Source organism: Chaetomium fimeti (assembly GCF_033439085.1).
Source record: "Chaetomium fimeti strain CBS 168.71 chromosome Unknown B0H64scaffold_1, whole genome shotgun sequence".
In the NCBI taxonomy this organism is placed as follows: domain Eukaryota; kingdom Fungi; phylum Ascomycota; class Sordariomycetes; order Sordariales; family Chaetomiaceae; genus Chaetomium; species Chaetomium fimeti.
The window spans coordinates 4,038,501-4,056,319 of record NW_026944329.1 but is presented as its reverse complement, the minus strand read 5'-3'; the positions used below and the strand labels follow the sequence as shown (position 1 = coordinate 4,056,319).

The following is a 17,819-nucleotide window of genomic DNA, read 5'->3' as shown; positions in this document are numbered from 1 at the left end:
TGTGTAACATCTCTTGCTCCCAACTGCCTTCTCGTCGCATCGTTGGCGGAGGCTATGTCAGCGTGTACACCACAGGCCGTTTCCAAGTTTAGGTGAGGAAACGATGTGCCGAAGTCTTGTTTTTCAAGTCACGGAGTATCAACTCGAGTAACTTGACAGGATGCCTCTGGCGAAAGGGCAGAAAAAGGTCGCTGCCCCGTTACCTTTATTCTGGCATTTATTTTACCTTCTCTGATTTAAAGATAAACACCCCGGATTATTCTTCAGGGCGCCGGATGATCCGATCATATCGCAGCGGTGGCGGCCCATTGTCGATGAGTGGTTTTCCAGACTTCGTCTGTTCCCTGTGCCCCTAAGATGCAGCATTAAATGGAAGTAGAAAATCGTCTCACGGCGCCCGCATATATGCATCGGCACCCTTTCGAGCCGTGGCCGTGTAACGGTTGGCCCACGTTATTCATGCACGACTCGGGCCCAGGTGGCGCGAAATGGTATGTAGTGAGCTGATGGGTTTTCTGCTGCTCTGCGGCGTTGATAGTGTGTGTCACCGGGATGCCGCTACCGAGTTATTTCAGTGCAAACATTATTCAGAGTTGTGCTTGGGAGCACCGGGCCGTCCGGGAGGGCGTTACATACTATGTATAGATGAGGTTCTTGTGACACAATAGTGTGGTCGTCTACGGGGTGAAAGCACGGGTTGGCAAGTCAGACAGCCCTTGGGAGCCTCTTCGTGTCATCAATCTCGCTATTGTATCTACTAATCACACAATTCTTACTCTCTGATGGTCATGTCATGACTCTCTACGGATAAGACTCTCCAAGAGCAAGGAGTGGTACTGACAGCTAGCCAGCTAATGAGGGTAGAGAGGGAAAGGGAGAGCCCTAGATGGGATGGATGGGTTCTGGTTGAAATATCGAAGATTTGAGCTTTCCACAGAATTTGTATCAGTACCGAACTGCTCACTGTATTCATTTTGATATCAATATATTCAATCATTCAATCACCCGATTACAGGAAATAAAAGCGAGAAGCGGTTGACTGTCTGGTGTTGACTCCGAGTCCGCCAAAGTGTGGGGTGCTACTGTACCCGGCCCACCACTTACACATGGAAGCAGCTCCAAAGTTGGGGAACTCTTTCCTGGTCAAGAGATTAACTAAACTTTTGCCGAAAGCGCCTCCTCTTTTCTCCGAACCTAAAGCGATGTCGGAGCTACGGATGTCCTAAACCAATATTTCTTTCGCCCGAGAATACCAGATAGAACCTCGTGACCCTGAATCGAACGGCGTCCTCGAGTCGCTCGGCATGTCAACACCCCGGTCTCGGCTCTTCCGCCCGCCGATTTCTCCAGACACCGGCTTCGATAAGACTGCCGGGACCTTATCGGGAATCGCTTTGCCCACGGCAAGAACGATCATTGGCCAATGGATGACCCGCCGCCCCTCATGACGCCAGTGATGGCTCGAGCTTGGTGTGTAAAGCCGTAGCAAAGCGATCCAACAGGCGTGCCTCTCTTTCCTCAAGAGGGCGGTCTCATGCGGTGCACAACACATCGGATGAGGGGTAGAGAATTCGGGCAGTTGCGATTCGACGAAACCTGCGAACACATCCGTGGTGGCTGCAATCACATATAATCTGGGAAAACACATTACGTCTTTTCCTTGCCGGTTTAAACCGTCCCGCACTGAAGTTGGTGTTCGCATCCCGTCACACGACCGATCTAGATCTCGGAAGCAGCGAACATGGCATCGAGGCAACTTCGAGTTTTGTCACTGCCTTCTGGCATCACAAGAGCTGCATTCTCTGCCAGCAAACCCAGGTTACAACACACGCCTAAGCTTCCAAGCACCACGAGAATGTCGACCATCGCAGCCTTCAAGATCCCCAAGGTGGCCAACGAGCCAAACGTGAGTCTTTGCCCGAGCACCCCGTGTTGTGATGCGTGTATGCGTGCAGAGATATTGACACGTTGGGCAGCAACACTATGCCAAAGACTCAGCGCAGAGAGCGGGCTTGACTTTGGCCGTCGAGACCTTACAGAAGAGGGGCACCCTAGAGGTGCCGCTCGTTGTCGGTGGGAAAGAGGTAAGACCCTGTTTCGTGCTCCGTTATGTCTTGATCGCCCCGCTAACTCCTTTCGCGCCACAGATCAAGACGACTTCGACGGGCAGGCAGGCCAACCCGTCCGACCACCAAACGACTGTCGCCACATACTCTCAAGCATCACCGCAGCATGTCAGGACCGCTATCGACTCTGCACTGGATGCGAAGGCCGACTGGGAGTCGCTGCCGTTCGTAGACCGCGCCGCCATCTTCCTCAAGGCCGCCGACCTGATCAGCACAAAGTACCGCTACGACATCATGGCCGCGACAATGCTCGGCCAAGGCAAGAACGCCTGGCAGGCCGAGATCGATGCCGCCGCCGAGCTCTGCGACTTCCTCCGCTTCAACGTGCAGTACGCCGAGGAACTTTATGCCCAGCAGCCTGCGCACAACTCGCCGGGTGTATGGAACCGGGTCGAGTATAGACCGCTCGAGGGCTTCGTCTATGCGGTCAGCCCCTTCAACTTCACAGCCATTGCTGGCAACTTGCCCGGTCTCCCGGCGCTGATGGGCAACGTCGTGGTCTGGAAGCCGAGCGATTCTGCCATCGCTAGCAACTGGCTATTGTACAACATCCTCCTCGAGGCCGGCTTGCCGCGGAACGTTGTCCAGTTCGTGCCAGGTAACCCGGAGGAGGTGACCAAGGAGGTGTTGGCACACAAGAAGTTCGCCGCGCTGCACTATACCGGCAGCACCGCCGTGTTCCGCAAGTTGTACGGCCAGATCGGTGCTGGTGTCGCCGAAGGCCGCTACCAGTCGTACCCGCGCATTGTCGGCGAGACCGGCGGCAAGAACTTCCACCTGATCCACTCGTCCGCTGACCTAGACAATGCTGCCATTCAGACGGTCCGTGGTGCCTTCGAGTACCAGGGCCAGAAGTGCAGCGCCACCTCGCGTGTCTACGTGCCTGCTTCGGTGTGGCCGCAGTTCAAGACGCGCATGGTCGAGGAGACCCAGAAGCTGGCCGTCGGCAACCCGTGGGACCACAAGAACTTCGTCGGCCCCGTCATCCACGAGGCCTCCTTCAAGAAGCTCTCGGGGGTCATTGACGATGCGAAGAACGACAAGGATCTCGAGCTGCTCACGGGCGGCACCTATGATAAATCGAAGGGCTACTTCGTGCAGCCGACCATTTACCAGGCCAAGACGCCGGACCACAAGCTCTTCTCGACGGAGCTGTTCGGGCCCGTCCTGACCGTCTACGTCTATGACGATAGCAAGGACCCCGTCGGCGCCTTTGCGCAGGCGTGCGAGTTGGTCGACACGGCCAGCGAGTACGGCTTGACCGGGTCCGTGTTCGCGGCGGACCGTGCCGCGGTGCGCTTCGCGGAGGAGAAACTCCGCAACGCGGCAGGCAACTTCTACATCAACTGCAAGAGCACCGGCGCCGTGGTGGGTCAGCAGCCATTCGGCGGGAGCCGGGCTAGCGGGACCAACGACAAGGCCGGCAGCATTGCAATCCTGGGGCGGTTCGTCAGCATGAGGAGCATTAAGGAAGAGTTTAACGCAACCACGCAGGTGGAGTACCCCAGTAACGAGGTTTAATGGGCCGAACAAGGCCCCTTCCCCTTCACCTTCACCTTCACCTTCACCTTCACCTCGGGATACCTGTTGCGGTCATGATGAACACGACTTAACTAGGGTGGAAATGGCATGTATCAGCTTGCGCTGGACATTCTGCGCCGGAGGGGGGCGATGAGCGAGGCATTCCGGAGTTAAGGTGGTCTAGAATTTCCGGGCTATTTCGAATCCAACATTTTTCTCTTGACACGCGAGCACTTGACAGCGCCCATCCAATTGCCTCAATCGGGAGACGCTCCGGGAAATCGGGGCCAAGGCCGACGCGTGTTGAAAGCATTGGACAGGGTGTCGTGATGATCGACAAACCCGCAAGGTTCCGAGGGGGCGTGTCGCCGAGCCTCGAGACTGTTGGACAAGAAGATGCTCCCATGCTGCAGCGGGTTTGGGTGTCGCCCCCGGGAGCTTTGGCGGGACGAAAAGAGCTCGAATGACACAAGGGCGCGAATGTGTAAGCGGCGGGATACAGAAAACGGACCGAGTCTGGAGAATAAGCTCAACAGAGATGTCCCTCCCCCGTGTTCCCCCCTTCTTTTTCTGTATCGGACACCCACCTCACCGACAGCTCCCGGTTCCTCAACCAATCAGCACTCGGGATTGCACCTCGTGCCTTAAACAAGGGAGCTGAGCACGCGACCGCCCATCATCCCTTTCCCCAGGCACCGCCCCTCCCCCGTCGTCTTCCCTTCTCGGTTGTGACCTCAGGCTGAGAAGCGTGCGGACGGGCTGGCGTGTGTCGGTTGCAATGTCTCAAACTTTCTGCCATCCCACTCTCTTCCGTGGGCCGCCTGCTTCGCCGAGCAACCGAAGCCATGTCTCCCTCTTTATTCTTCTCCCCGACTTCGTCACTCCCCATCTCGCTCCAAGACTGAGGCGCACATTCTGTCATCCGAGATCGTCACACAGCTCAGCCATCTCTCACGTTTGAGTTTCTGATCCCACTGCCAAGCTCGGCTGCTCTACTTGTAACTGCCGCTCGTCAAAAGCTGGGCACGCGCCATCCTTCCGGCCCTGGCTTCCCTTGAGCCTTGGTGATTATTCCACTCTCGGACTTCGTTCTTGACCTCCACAATGCCTCGCAACACATTTCTCCCGACCCCAGCGTCGTCAACGGACATCAAGGGCCAGGACGGTTCCAAGATGGCCTCCCTGCAGCTAGCCTTTGAGCTGCCGCCACCCGCCGTGGCGAGCGAGGCCGGAGCAAACGCCCCGAACACTTCGGCAACTTTCTACCCTACTCAGGCCAGCGAAACAGTCAAGTCGCGCAGGCGGTCCTCCGCTGCCAACCCGCCCAAGGACCAGTTCGCGCTCCCACCGCCTCCTACCCGCTCTCGCAAGATTATCCAGATGAAGCCGCGCGAGGAGCCCGCCCCCGAGACCCCCGCGTCGACTTCCAAGACAGCATCCAAGAGCAATGCCGGGACGAGTTCGACCACTCAAGCGGCCGGTTCAAAAAGGAAACAACCCTCGGCTACGAGCGCAGCCGGGAGGAAGATCGCGAGGAAGACTGCCCACAGCCTCATCGAGCGCCGGCGGAGGTCGAAGATGAACGAGGAGTTTGCCGTCCTCAAGGGCTTGATCCCAGCGTGTACTGGAGAGATGCATAAGCTGGCTATCCTGCAGGTTCGTATAGTGCCACTCCGGTGTTACGGTTTCCACTGACACGCAAGTCCAGGCCTCGATCGAGTACGTCAGGTACCTCGAAGACTGCGTCACCAAGCTCAAGGCGCAATGTGGATCAGAAGCCATGCTGGACCCCGAACCCCGGCCGCCCCAGTCAAGCCTGCCATCCCCCTCCATGGCCGACACATATAACCACGGTCACGGCTATGGCGGCGCCACGGAACCGTGCTCGCCCGACGTAGAGATGACCAGTTCCTCCAGCGCGCCCTCGCCGAGCTTCACCCCGATCGCCGGCCGATCCCAGGCACCGTCCATCTCCCCGGCCCTGCGGCCGCAGGACCCCAGCCGGCACAACTCGTACTCATCCGTCTCGTCCGACTACCGCCTGCACGGCTACAGCACGTCGACCACCACCTCGCCCTTCTTCGGCCCGCAGCACCCCGCCGCCCCCCACTCGGCCTACGGCTCCGCCCTGACCAGCCCGGCCCTGCCGCCCCAGCGGGACCTGGACCAGGAGGCCACCGCCGCCCTGCTCATGCTGAACCAGATGGACCGCCGCACCAGCAGCAGCACGGCGACCGCGCCGCGCGGTATGAGCGTGAGGGACCTGCTCAGCAGCTGAGAGACCAGTCGTCGTCGGGCCGTGTTAGACGGCGATCTGTGTCGCTTGAGAAGCACATTGTCAACGCATCGCGGGGGGTAGGCATTTTGCAATACCTGGGGGTATGGGACACGGGGTGGGTGAAACCAAGCAACAACCCCTCCCCCACCCACCCAACCCCAAGCAGAAGTGGCTTCCTTGGTCTGAGCCCCAGCGAGCTGGCAGGCACATGTCAAGTTAGGGGGGGCCAAGGAAGCATGCATAGCCTTGCCTTAGCACCCACCACCCCCCAAGTTTTACCCGTCCCAACCCCTGTCCCGCCTCCCACGTGTCCCGTGGGGAAGTCTCGTTGGATGTGATGTACCCAGGGCTGTGCGGCGCGGCTGCGGCCGCGGCTGGGCACATGGCTCGGGGCGCGTGGGATGAGTCGATCCCATGCCATCCTGGGTTTCGCGCGTGCGCCATCCGAGGGAGACGACGGAAACACGATGTCGTCCCGGGAGGGGTGCATGCATGCATGCGTGGATTGAAGTCGGCTTCCTCCCCAACATCGGCTCGTCGCTGTATAGCTAGACCGGTGGTACGGCATGGCGCATTGGGATGCTGGCGGGTGTATCTTTCCCCTGCTGTGAGGGAGGCCGGCAGAGGAAGAGTTGTAGACTTTCCGGGCTCGGGGTGAGCTATTTAAAAGTATGTTGATGGGTGGTTGATAATGCGGTGAAAGGGGTCGGGGAGCATAGGGATGAGTTGTATTTACCCAGTTAGACGGGGAATAGGTTTGTAGAGCCGGCCTCGGGACAGGGTGTTTTGGGCCGAGGGAGACTTAGAAACAAGGGACTTTAGAGTGTTCATCATCATATGAGACTTTTTGAAAGCGTTATTGCCGCCTGCGCTGTGATCGTCGTTTATGCTGAGGCATATATCTCATGGTGGCGAAGGGTAGTGGAACGGTTCGAGCTCATGCAGGTTTCTCTGTCTGCTCATATGCTCGTTTCGATGAGTGAGCTACAGTCGAGTACGCGCTCTTTCATTTTTGAGGAGGTAAACAGTTCTATTCGACATCATGGCATGACACTTCATTACACCTCAAGTTTGAGTTCGGGCTCATCTCCAGTAATCCCTCAATTTTTCGGGCTCCCTTTCGGGAGGCAGATTCTATCCACGAACTAGCCAGAAGACGAATACAAAATTCCAACAAGTACAAAAGGAAATCTTGGTATCCTGATTACATTACTCTTGCTCGACGAACCAACCTTGCAGTTGTTCTCCCACACTCACACTCTCAACACTCATCCAACATCACTCATCACCCCCAGCATATCCAACATCATCCCCTTCCGGGCTAGCTCGTCATCCCACATCGTCCACCCCTCTCCCACAAACACCACCCCCCCACCCTCCCCCCATCAGAAAACACAAATACAACAACCAACTACCTCGCCTCACTCCCCCGACTCCCCACCTCACTCCTCCCCGCACTCCGCGGCGGCAACAATTCCAGGCTCGGCGGCCGGGGACCCTTGTAGTGCAGGGCCGGCACCGTCAGACCATAGCCCTGGGTCTGGCCGGTCGCGTCGTGCTGGTCCATCTCGACGCAGATGCACACGTCGAGGCCGCCGTCGGAGCCCCGTCCATGGGCGCCCGCGCCGCGGGATGTGGCGGCCTTGTGGGTTGTGCCGCAGCCGGCTTCGCCTGCGTGTAAGGGGAGGCGCTCGTCTTTGTGCTTGGCGTGGTGTTGGTGGGAGGGGGTGGCGGAGGAGTTGGCGCTGGAGGAGGAGGTGCCGGGTGGTGCGGGGGCGGCGATGCCTGCGGCTGCTGGGTGGTGGGTGGCGACGTCGCCGTTGCCGGTGCCGTTGGGCGGGGTGGCCGGGTTGAAGGGCGAGTTCTCGGTGATCATGGCGAAGTTGCGCGAGGGCATGGTGACTTTGTTGTGGGCGGCCGTCTTTTGGCTGTTGCCCGGGTCCTTGTCGAAGAGCTTGAGCAGGGTTTCCGAGGTGTCGTGGTTGAGGTGGTGGATCTTGTTGCGGCGCGCGAGGAGGTTGGCCACGGCGGCCGGCGGGGGCTTGTTGACGATGGCCGAGGAGACGACGTTGACGATGTAGCGGTAGTCCTCCTCGGCGGGGATGTTGAGGCGCGGGTTCGAGTAGAAGCGCCCCAGGGCGGCCAGATGCACGTCGCCGCCCAGGATGGTGATGCGGATCGAGAACTCGGCGCAGATGCCCTGCAGCTTCTCTACCAGCCAGTTGCGCTCCTTCTTGTGGGTGCGCGCCGTGTAGTGGTCGTCGAGGTCATCCAGGAGATCCACGCTGCCGTCGAAGCTGTTGAAGAAGCTGCCGCCGATGCCCACGCGGCGGTTCAGGAACTTGATGGGGCCCATGACGGGGCTCGCAAAGATGTTCTCGAGCCAGGTGAGGCGCGGGTATGCGATGGGAATGCCCAGCAGGAGGATCAAGTGCTTGAACGGGCGCCCGGAGCTCGCAGCGGCCGAGAGTTCCCTCTTCAGGCGGGTGAAGATGGCGTCGTACGTCTCGGGGTAGTTGACCTGATGTCTCGTACGCTACTCTCGGTTAGATGAAACTGCGTGAGCGGCGGCTCGGGGTGTCCTACCTCGGTGCGGGCGTCGATACCTAAAAAGGCAATTCTGGCACCCAGCTGGGTGAACATGTTGTGGGAATGCTCCGCAACATACGGCTATGTCTTGTTAGCTGTCAGTCTCGATTGGTTTCATTGCCACGACTTACCCCGGCCTTTGGACCATAAATGTAGTTGGGCTCCGAGAGCGGCGGGTGGACGTATGACTCCATGAGCTGGTTGGGGTCGATTCCTTGTCCCTCCTCGACCGCGGTAGCCGAGACAGCATCTGCGATGCGTTAGAAGAGCCACCTCAAGATTTCCCAGGATGCTTACCCGAGGTGTAGGTGGAGGCAGGCGGCGGCAGGTGGTGCTGGAACAGCATGTAGTACTTGTGGGCGGTGCCGCCAATGCCCCTGAAGACGTCGCACTTCATGAACTCGTTGACATACGAGCCGAATCCATCGATGATCTATACGGTCAGTATTTTTCCCACGCCCCAAATAGTAAAAGAGCGACATACATCGTGGTCGTCCCAGATGTTCAACTGGGCGATCTGGCCGTTGGCACCGGCGAAAGGTTCGGTCGAGTACCAGCGGATGTAGTTCTTCAGATAGTAGTCGTCGCATTCCTGGCGGAGACTCTCCGGGAACGGATGGTGCTTCCGCTTCTTGGGGTTGCTGATGTTAGACCAGTCGTGCAGCGGGCCGGAAACACGGATGCCGTCGTTGTAGATCTGGTCGCCGCCGCCAATCCTGTAACCGTTCGTTAGCACCAATCAATACCCCGTCTACCCCAAACAGGCGCCTTACATGACGTGGAAGGGCCTCTCCTCGTGTTTGCGCAGGACATCGTTCCACAGCGCCAGGCCGCTCCAAGCAGCCTCGTCGGTGCCGACGCTGAAGCCGTTGCACGAGTGGAACATGATCCTCATGGACTCCTGAATGGCTGGGACGAAGAAGTTATTCACGCGCGGCTTGGTGCCGCTCGCAAACCGCAGACCGGGCAGCTCATACTCCCACTTAGTCTCGACCTCGTCCATCTCAACCACCAGATCAAACCGCCAAAAGGTACTCCTCGAGTCCGAGCAGAGACAGACACCCTCAATCACAGCCACCCCACCCTCACGGCCACCACCACCACCACGACCACCACCATCCGCCCTCCACAAATTCGCCGTCGGCACGATCGGCTGCGTCTTCCCACCACCCGCCGTCACCACCAACGCGCTCCCCACCCACCGCCCCCCCTCCATCCGCCGATAATTCAACAGCGGCCCACACACAATCTCCTTACCATCCGGCGGCGGCCCCCGCTGCTCGGGACGAGCCACCCCCTCTCGGTCATCAGCATCAGCATCAGCACCACCCAGAGCAACCCTCGCCTCGGACGCGCCAGCAACAACAGGCTTGAAGCGCGGGGTGATGGGGCGGCCGGCGGTGTCATCGCGGGTCTCGCTCGGGTCGAGGCGCGACTTGTTGAGGAAGCTGGCGAGGTCGGAGACGCCGGCGCCGCGCGAGTCGGCGTCGCGCGCGACCGGGTGGTGGTGCGGGTGGGGTTGGTACTGCTGCTGGTACTGCTGGCGGTTCTCCTTCTCGTAGCGCGCGTAGGCCGACGACTCGGCGTGGCGCCAGCGGCTGGAGGAGGCGTACGGGTTGGGCGAGGAGGCCATGGCCATGGGCGGGGGGGTGTCCTTGGGGGGGAGGGGTGGCGGGGCATTGTTGCTGCCGTCCTCGTCGTTGTCGTAGTAATGGTGGTTGTCCATGTCGCGCGGCGGCGGGGGGAGGGGGTTTTGAGGGTATTGCGAGGCCATTGTCGCCGGTTGCGCTGGGCTTGTCGCGGGGCGGGCGCGGGGGGTTGACTTGGGCCAATTGGGATTGGGGAGTAAGGGAGAAGGGAGGTGAAGAAGGTGAAGAATGTGAAGAAGAGGTTGAGGATGCCAACATCAGATGATTACCTAGGTACTGTGGTAGTATACTACCCTACCTGTAAGCTTGGAACTGGGCGGCACAGCGCCAAGACACACCACACCCAAGGCTGTTGTCTTGGGGTGTCTTGGATCGTTGGCTTGGATTGTTTTGTGTGTGTCTCTCTTCTTTCCGTTCGCGGCAATGCCAACCTGCCAACCTGCCAACCCAGCAAATTCATCTCCCTTCTCTCCCTCTCTGCCTCTCTTCATCACTCCCGTCACTCATTTCTGTTTGCAGATTCTTTCATTCCCCATTGTTCGCTGGAGGCCGCCGCGAGCATCCCTGCGGATTTCGGGAAGATCGCAGGGCCCAAGCTCTGGTGGTTGGTGCAAGTGCCCAGCTCTTGCGTCACCGCGCCGCACCCTTCTCTGTCCCATGTTCATTGGCAGTGGACCCAAGATCAGCGCGCCAATCGCTGCCATTCGTTTCCCAGCCGACTCCGGGAATAACGTTCGACGCCAAGATCGGATTTCGGCACAGCACCGCCGAGTGCAGCTGAAACGTGGGCCCTTCTGGTTTTATTGATCTGGGCACAGTTCGGAGTGAGCTCGGTGGTTACGGGAGTTAACTGGTTGCTCCGCACGACGAGAGCAGCCCGAGGTCAACAAAGACCCCCTTTGTTCACCACACCGAGCAGTGACCTCGGGATGGCCTCGAAGTGGCCTCGGGAACTGAAACGCAAGGCTTTGTCTGATAGCGGTGTATATACTTTGTACATGATATTTTCGATATACAACAACGGCGGCACTATGTTAATCCCCACTTGCCGTCTCGTCAAGGTGGCCTGGTTCTCCTTTCAGGCATCCATCACTTGGTAGCGACCGGTATCCTGGTTGCGACGGCTATTCCCTTCTTCGCCGCCCTTTTCCTTTCGATCAAGTGACCGCCAAGTATACCAGCGATCATCCCCACGAGATGGCCCGTGATATCGATGGTAAAGCGTTTTGCGGTGAAGGCGGCGCCGATGTTGAGCGCCGCCGCGAAGGCCAGAAGCGTGAGCCCCTCGACGCCATCTCTTGGCGGCGGCGGGAGGCCAAAGATCCTGAAGGCATCAAACCGGTGCAGCCAGAGATATGCCGCACCGACCCCATAGATCGCCCCCGATGCCCCCAAGGACGTAATCGTCAGCCGGTTCGTCAGCACCGCCCAGCTCAGCGTCCCAAAGGCACCCAGCGCTCCGGACGCAAAATACGTTGCCAGGAACGTGCCTCTCCCGACCTCGTCGTGGAAGCGCACGCCCAAGAACCATAGGATAACCATATTCTGCAGGAGATGGCCTAATGACTGGTGCGAGAACATGGCGCTCACCATAGTCGCCGCCCGCGGTGTGGCAACAACGACAATAAAGTACTGGTTCAGGAGCCCCCAGATTGGCGGGAGCTTCCACAACACCCAGCCCGCCAGGTTGAGCGCTATCAGCGTGCCCACCGTGACCGCCGCCGGTGGGATATCCGGAAACCACCTGTCTGCCCGCTTGGCCGGCTGGTAGAACTCGGCGTACGCCACACAAAGCCCGATCAGAGCGAGCACCAAGGTGGTCGACGGCAGAAGCCGCTGCCACATCTTCATCTTAGGCGGCTCCGTGAGGTTGGATTGACCCTTGGCCATGTACTCTTGCATCTTGGGGCTCAGCTGTCGCGTCTGCTCGCCAGCAACCTGCAGCGGCCCGGCCTTGCCCTGTCGCTCCTCTTCTTCCTTCTTCTTCCGCTCTTCCTCCTCTCGCTTCTCGCGTTCCGCTTTTCGTTTTGCCTCGTTGCTCTCACGAATCGCATCGAGTGCGCTCCGCCCGTAAACGCTCGTTTTCTTCCGCAAGACTTCTCGCTCCCCGTAGAGCTTCAGCTTGGTCGCATACCCTAGATTATCGTCTGTTTTCTCCTTTTCCGCCGCGGTGCCGCCCTTCTCTAGAGCCGCTAGCTCGTCCTCGGCCCGGAGACCCGCGTTGGCGATCTCGTCCACGGGCACCTTCTCACGCAGATAGGCGAGGGCGATGTGCTGCTGCTCCTTCGGATACACGATCGTATTGACACGGAGCGCCGGGTCATCGAGCGTCCCGGCGACGCGCCGGCCATGGAGGATCCGCAGGAGCTCGTTGCCTCCCGTGGTGCTCATGAGCGGCCCGAAAATGGCAACCACCTCACTTGCTGTCAAGTCATGCTTGGCAAACGGCAGTCCGTCCCGATCTTCATATTCCGGCGGCAGGTCGACATAGTGGGTGATGACCGTCTGGCCGCCCCCGAGTATTGTCCGGATGCCGACCCATTGCGGCAACACCGGCCGGGCGGCTTTCAGGAGGGCGGACCCCGTGACTGCGTTGCGGCCATGTCCTGCTCGCTGCGGCTGTCGTTGTTGTTGTTGTTTCTGAGGAGACGGCCAGGACGAAAAGCAGCGACTCGAAAAGGGAGCGACCGGCAGCAACCGGGAATACGGCCTCGTCAAGTGGTGCGCGGCGGCCTGGACGCTGGACCGGAAGGCATTGACGCCCAGGCTGCAGCTGCTCATTGTCGAAATCTGGCGCCCACAGTTGCGCCGGTTCACCTAACCGTCCATCCACTAAGGTACTGTGGTAGATGTCTGCTGGAGAGATCGCCGTCGACCGGCCGAGGAATCGATATCGAAGAGGTGGAGGTAGGTCGCTGTCGGCGGACGGGTGTCGGGGAAAATTCCAGCTGGCCGGGAACTGGACCCAGCCGGAGGGCCATTGGGGGTTTGCCTTGGCGCAAGCAATTGGCCCCACAGCGGGGCAGCGGCAGGACTGCAGGGAGGGGAGCTTCCAACATTAACAGGCAGCTCTCGAGCTTGCGTCGACAGGAAACCAACACTTCTCTCCATCAACCACTTCGTTGCGGCAACTCTGAGCACAGGCAACCGAACAGACGTCATCATAGCCGACAACCAACTACCTAACCACGCTCACCCAACATATCCCAGATCCTAACCGTTGTCAACACCAACAAAGGCAAACACAGACCTCGATTCAGCAATCCCAACGACCTCCAACTTCCCAACCAACCAACCCACCAACCTCCAACAAACCAAACCAAACACAACCAAAACAATGTCCGCCGACGCCCTCCCAATATCCCCCACCCGCTTCGCCGCCGCCCTCCCCGAGCTCCCCCTCTCCACCCTCCACCTCAAAGTCCTCGAACTGCGCAACAGCATCGCCCACCTCGACTACTCCAACGAGCAACTGCGGCCCTTCGCCGAAGGCACCGCCACCGCCACCACTACCACCAGCGCCACTACCGCCGGCGCCACCACCACACAAACCACCGCACAAACCCAAACCCAAACCCAAACACAAGGAACAGGGGAACCCGACCCCGACTGCGTCGACGCCATCCGCGAGAACGAGGCCGTGATCGAGCGCATGCAGGCACGCATCGCGCTCGTGCGGGCCGAGGTCGAGCGGCGCGGGCTGGGGTGGGCCGAGTTCCAGAGCGCCGAGGAGCGGGAGGCGGAGCGCCTTTTACAGCAGCCACCTAAATTAGAGGGGGAGGGGGAGGGTTCAGGGGAGGGGAGCGGGGGGTTGGTGAATGGGGTGAATGGGGTGAATGGGGTGAATGGTGTGAATGGTGTGAATGGTGTGAATGGGACGGGGACGGGTGCAGGTGCCGGTGCCGATGCGGCGGGTGAGGAGGGGCGGGATCCGTGGAGGGATGGGACGTTTCAGACGGGGGTTATCCGGGGCGGGGTGGTGCACATGGACTCGGGGTCTGCTGGGCAAGCGTCACAGGGACGGGGCGGGTCGCTTACGGATGAGGAGTTGAGAAGGCGGATGGAGGAGCAGTTGAGGAGTTTGGGAGGGGAGGATGAGGATGAGGGCGAGGGGGGGTTGCATCTCTGAAGAGGGTTTTGCGGGAGGTGGTCATATTTTTCTAAGGGGGTTGGACGGCGGCTGGTGGATTGCTTTGCTTGTTTTAATATGATGGAATGGGTTCCCTCGGGAGCAGCATAAGATAACAGCCTTCACATAAATACCCAGCTACGGCCGCAGAAACCACGAGAACAATCTGATTCATTGGTAGTGATGGTGATGGCAGGGTGGTAAAACGCGATGCCTCCAGGGTTGTGTAAGATTATGCTACCCGCGCGGATGGCGACGAGTGACAAGAAAACCAACTGGTAAAAGACAGAGGAAATATCATGCTGTATTGTGCGAGAAAAAGCCCCCCATTTTGTGCATGCTGCCGGTTCCGAACGCCTTGCCCAACCAAGAGACCGAGCCCGGTCCCAACAATGCGATCCCCATATCAACATGTTACGCCAGGCCCATGCTGTGACAAGAAAAGAGGTACGAGGGGACTGTGATCGAGAGAAAAAGAAAACGGGAAAAGAAGGTCCTAGCGAGCGGCTTAGGCTGGTATCGCCATGTTGGCGTTGATAGAAATGGTCGGCTGAGCCATCGGTTTGGCCAACTCCGACTTCGGGATAAGGTTGGTGGTTGTGCGCAAAGGGTGCGCTGGTCCGTTGTTATCGATCCCCGAGGAGCCCCTGTCGTCGAATCCCGAACTTAGAATGGTAGGCAGCCTTGGCTTCTGGGCGGCGTGGCTCGGCAGCGAGGTGTTGCTGATCGATTCGGGACTCCTCGACACGTACACCCCCTCGTCTTCGGTATCCGAGTCCACCTGGGGGGCACGGTGGCTGGTCCGCCGCCTCCTGCGGCTCGCCTGCTCCCAGTCGTCCTCCGAGTCTGACGAGGAGCAGCTCGTCCTCGCTGTGCGCCGACTCCTGGTCCTCCTTGCTGATGACACGCGGGACCTTGTTTTCTTTAAGGATGGGTTGGACCGCAGCTCATCATCTAGCGGCGTCTCTCCCCTCCGAATCCTGGCCTCGACGGCCCTCTCGCCCACTAACCTCCCGAGCGAACCTGCGTCCCGGGTCGATACCGTTCTCCTGGACGCCGCGCTCACCATGCTCGCGCTCCTCGTGACGGGTACCTTGCCCTCCATAACCTTTGCCGGGGGTGGTGGTTGGAGCATCCATCGGAGGGCGTCCCTGTGAGCGGGCTTGCTGCTGACGACGGGTGGGTGGTATTCGTTTACGGGCGGATTCCTGGGCGTCGAGTAGAAGTTGTGCCGGTCCTCGTCTGTGATCGGCTTCTCCAATCCGAGCTTTGACTCCATGTAGCGGCCGGCCGAGGTGCTGGCGTGTTTGATGGCGTCCATGAGTTTGTGTCCGGACCATGTGGGCTCGTGGCCCCACAGTTCCTCATCCTCTCTCTGATACCGTTTGTAGTTCCAGTCGGCGCTCGTTGATATCGATACCGTCTTGCTGAGTGTTGGGCTTGCCGGGTACTCCTCTGGTACTACCGTCGGGGCGCTCCCGGCACTGGGCAAGTCAGCTGGGCCGAGGGACGGTCTCGGACTAGCGATTGACCCCATCTCCGACATGCTGATCACAGCGCTACTCCCGGTGCCAATGCTCGGGCGGCCATCTCGGCTTGCCGCTGTCAGTCGCCGCTGGCTGAGGCTCTTGCTTATCGCATCGCTCCCCTTCCTCTTCTTAGGCAAGCTAGGCCCCATGCGAATCTCCTCGTCCCAGTAGGGATTCGTGTCGAAAGGGTCCGGGTGCCGGTACAGGTGGGGTTGTTCCGACACGATGCGCTCCTTCATCTCCCTCTCCCTCCTGGCCTGCTGCCGCGTCCTATGTTCGGTGTGGAGTTGGTTGCATGGTGTGCAGGCGAGTATGTAGAAGAGGGCGGACTGGGCGGCGGCTAGGTACGACATTGTCGGCTCTCGTTGCCAGCATCCCGTACTTGTCGAGTAACAACAGTGCGCTCTGGAGTTATTTGCTGTCTATGTCGACCGCATAGGGTGAATCTCGTCCCGAAAACAGTCCTTTGACAATCTCTCTTTTTGAACACAACTCAAACGAACGTGGGGTGGCTTGTCAGAGTACACACCACCGAAGCGACGGTCATAGTAGGACACCACGGGGCACAAAAGTCGGTAGCAAACGATCGGTATGGTCGAATATTCGGCAGCAGTCCGTCCCAGGGAGCCAAGTGAAGGGCAATGGCGGACTGGATCCTTCCGTAGGGGCGGGGAAGCGAGGGATGGTGCTCGGCACTCTCTCGGCTGCTGAGAAGGGAAGTTACCCAAGAACTCGACTCTAAATGCCTCGACCCCTCAACACGCCACACACATGCAGACGAGCAAACAACTCGAGAAGGTGTGGTGCCGCTAGTATGCGTAATCGAGGTACAAGTTCGAAACCGGGGAGGATGGTGGATGCGAAACGACAGGGAGGTCCCAGCATCCGTCTGTTCAAAAGGAAGGAAAACAAGAATCGTTAGAGTAATTGGAGTAACTGCAGTAACTTGAATGGAAATCAGGACGGAAAGAACGGCAACAGAAATGGGGAGGCTGTCGCGTGCCCGTCTGTTCGTTGGAATGAATGGAAAAGGTAAGGGGAATCCAGAAAACGAGGGTCAAAGTCGAAGTTGAAACGCAGCAGCACGAAGGCGGCTGTGTGTGGGAATTCGAACAAGTCAATCAAACGGAAACCATGCAGCTGGCGTAGGTGTACGGAAGACGATAGCCGCCAATGGGACATAACCAGCTTACCCAGCTTTTGCAGCATTTAGAATTACACCACTAATTCCAGGTACACCCCACACAACAGGTTAACATTTAGCGATTTACGACATAATTATCACATGATATGCATATATACCGTATTGGGATACCGGCTATATCGTTATCGAGCTCGACCTCTTACCCGATTTTTAACTTTCTGATAGTGCTTCGGTACCGAGGCGCACCCAACGCAGTACCCTGCAATTGCACTCGGTGCAGTGCCTTGTAATTGCAGTGCCTTGTAATTGCAGTGCCTTGTAATTGCACCCACCAAATGCAGTGCCCTGCAATTGCACCTACCAAATGCAGTGCCCTGCAATTGCACCCGGTGCAGTGCCCTGCGATTGCACGCGGTGCAGTGCCTTGTAATTGCACCCACCAAATGCAGTGCCCTGTAATTGCACCCACCAAATGTAGTGCCCTGCAATTGTACCCACCAAATGCAGTGCCCTGCAATTGCACCCACCAAATGTAGTGCCCTGCATGGAATTGCACCCACCAAATGCAGTGCCTTGCAATTGTACCCACCAAATGCAGTGCCCTGCAATTGCACCCGGTGCAGTGCCCTGCGATTGCACGCGGTGCAGTGCCTTGCAATTGCACCCAATACAGGGCCCTGCGATTATACCTAACCCAGTTCCATATACATTTGGTCCTATTGTGGAGAGAGCTGGAAAACTGGTGGTTAGAAGGATTGATAAAATGGGGGTCGAGGTTCTGATTGGCCAAATTTGTTACAATCGCAACGCTGGGGGGTCTGCCTACCTGACCCCCCCTGCAATACCTGCCTAAT

The 17,819-nt window shown here is 58.7% G+C and overlaps 6 protein-coding genes across 6 annotated transcripts; 3 read left to right on the top strand and 3 right to left on the bottom strand.

Annotated features, from left to right (window-relative positions):
* Nucleotides 1–1,741: 1,741 nt before the first annotated feature.
* On the top strand, nt 1,742–3,647 carry B0H64DRAFT_414740 (Aldehyde/histidinol dehydrogenase; the record flags this gene model as incomplete). Its single annotated transcript, XM_062805054.1, has 3 exons — nt 1,742–1,906; nt 1,977–2,084; nt 2,148–3,647. The coding sequence occupies 3 exons, from the start codon at nt 1,742–1,744 to the stop codon at nt 3,645–3,647; spliced, it is 1,773 nt and encodes a 590-aa protein (XP_062664620.1).
* A 1,013-nt stretch (nt 3,648–4,660) lies between these two features.
* B0H64DRAFT_30966 (uncharacterized protein) lies at nt 4,661–6,031 on the top strand. The gene is made up of 2 exons (XM_062800142.1): nt 4,661–5,303; nt 5,356–6,031. The coding sequence occupies exons 1-2, from the start codon at nt 4,752–4,754 to the stop codon at nt 5,923–5,925; spliced, it is 1,122 nt and encodes a 373-aa protein (XP_062664619.1). The 5' UTR covers nt 4,661–4,751; the 3' UTR covers nt 5,926–6,031.
* A 1,276-nt stretch (nt 6,032–7,307) lies between these two features.
* B0H64DRAFT_382612 (uncharacterized protein) lies at nt 7,308–10,404 on the bottom strand. The gene is made up of 6 exons (XM_062802889.1): nt 9,288–10,404; nt 8,999–9,230; nt 8,812–8,947; nt 8,646–8,764; nt 8,512–8,595; nt 7,308–8,461 (listed from the first exon to the last, which is right to left on the bottom strand). The coding sequence occupies exons 1-6, from the start codon at nt 10,286–10,288 to the stop codon at nt 7,337–7,339; spliced, it is 2,697 nt and encodes an 898-aa protein (XP_062664618.1). The 5' UTR covers nt 10,289–10,404; the 3' UTR covers nt 7,308–7,336.
* Nucleotides 10,405–11,116: 712 nt separating this feature from the next.
* Nucleotides 11,117–13,242, bottom strand: B0H64DRAFT_382610 (uncharacterized protein). Its single transcript, XM_062802888.1, has one exon. The coding sequence runs from the start codon at nt 12,942–12,944 to the stop codon at nt 11,253–11,255; it is 1,692 nt and encodes a 563-aa protein (XP_062664617.1). The 5' UTR covers nt 12,945–13,242; the 3' UTR covers nt 11,117–11,252.
* B0H64DRAFT_30960 (uncharacterized protein) lies at nt 13,216–14,499 on the top strand. The gene has a single exon (XM_062800141.1). It carries the CDS (start codon nt 13,501–13,503, stop codon nt 14,290–14,292), a length of 792 nt encoding a protein of 263 aa, XP_062664616.1. The 5' UTR covers nt 13,216–13,500; the 3' UTR covers nt 14,293–14,499.
* Nucleotides 14,500–14,778: 279 nt separating this feature from the next.
* Nucleotides 14,779–16,476, bottom strand: B0H64DRAFT_30918 (uncharacterized protein). The gene has a single exon (XM_062800140.1). It carries the CDS (start codon nt 16,172–16,174, stop codon nt 14,801–14,803), a length of 1,374 nt encoding a protein of 457 aa, XP_062664615.1. The 5' UTR covers nt 16,175–16,476; the 3' UTR covers nt 14,779–14,800.
* Between the last annotated feature and the right edge of the window lie 1,343 nt (nt 16,477–17,819).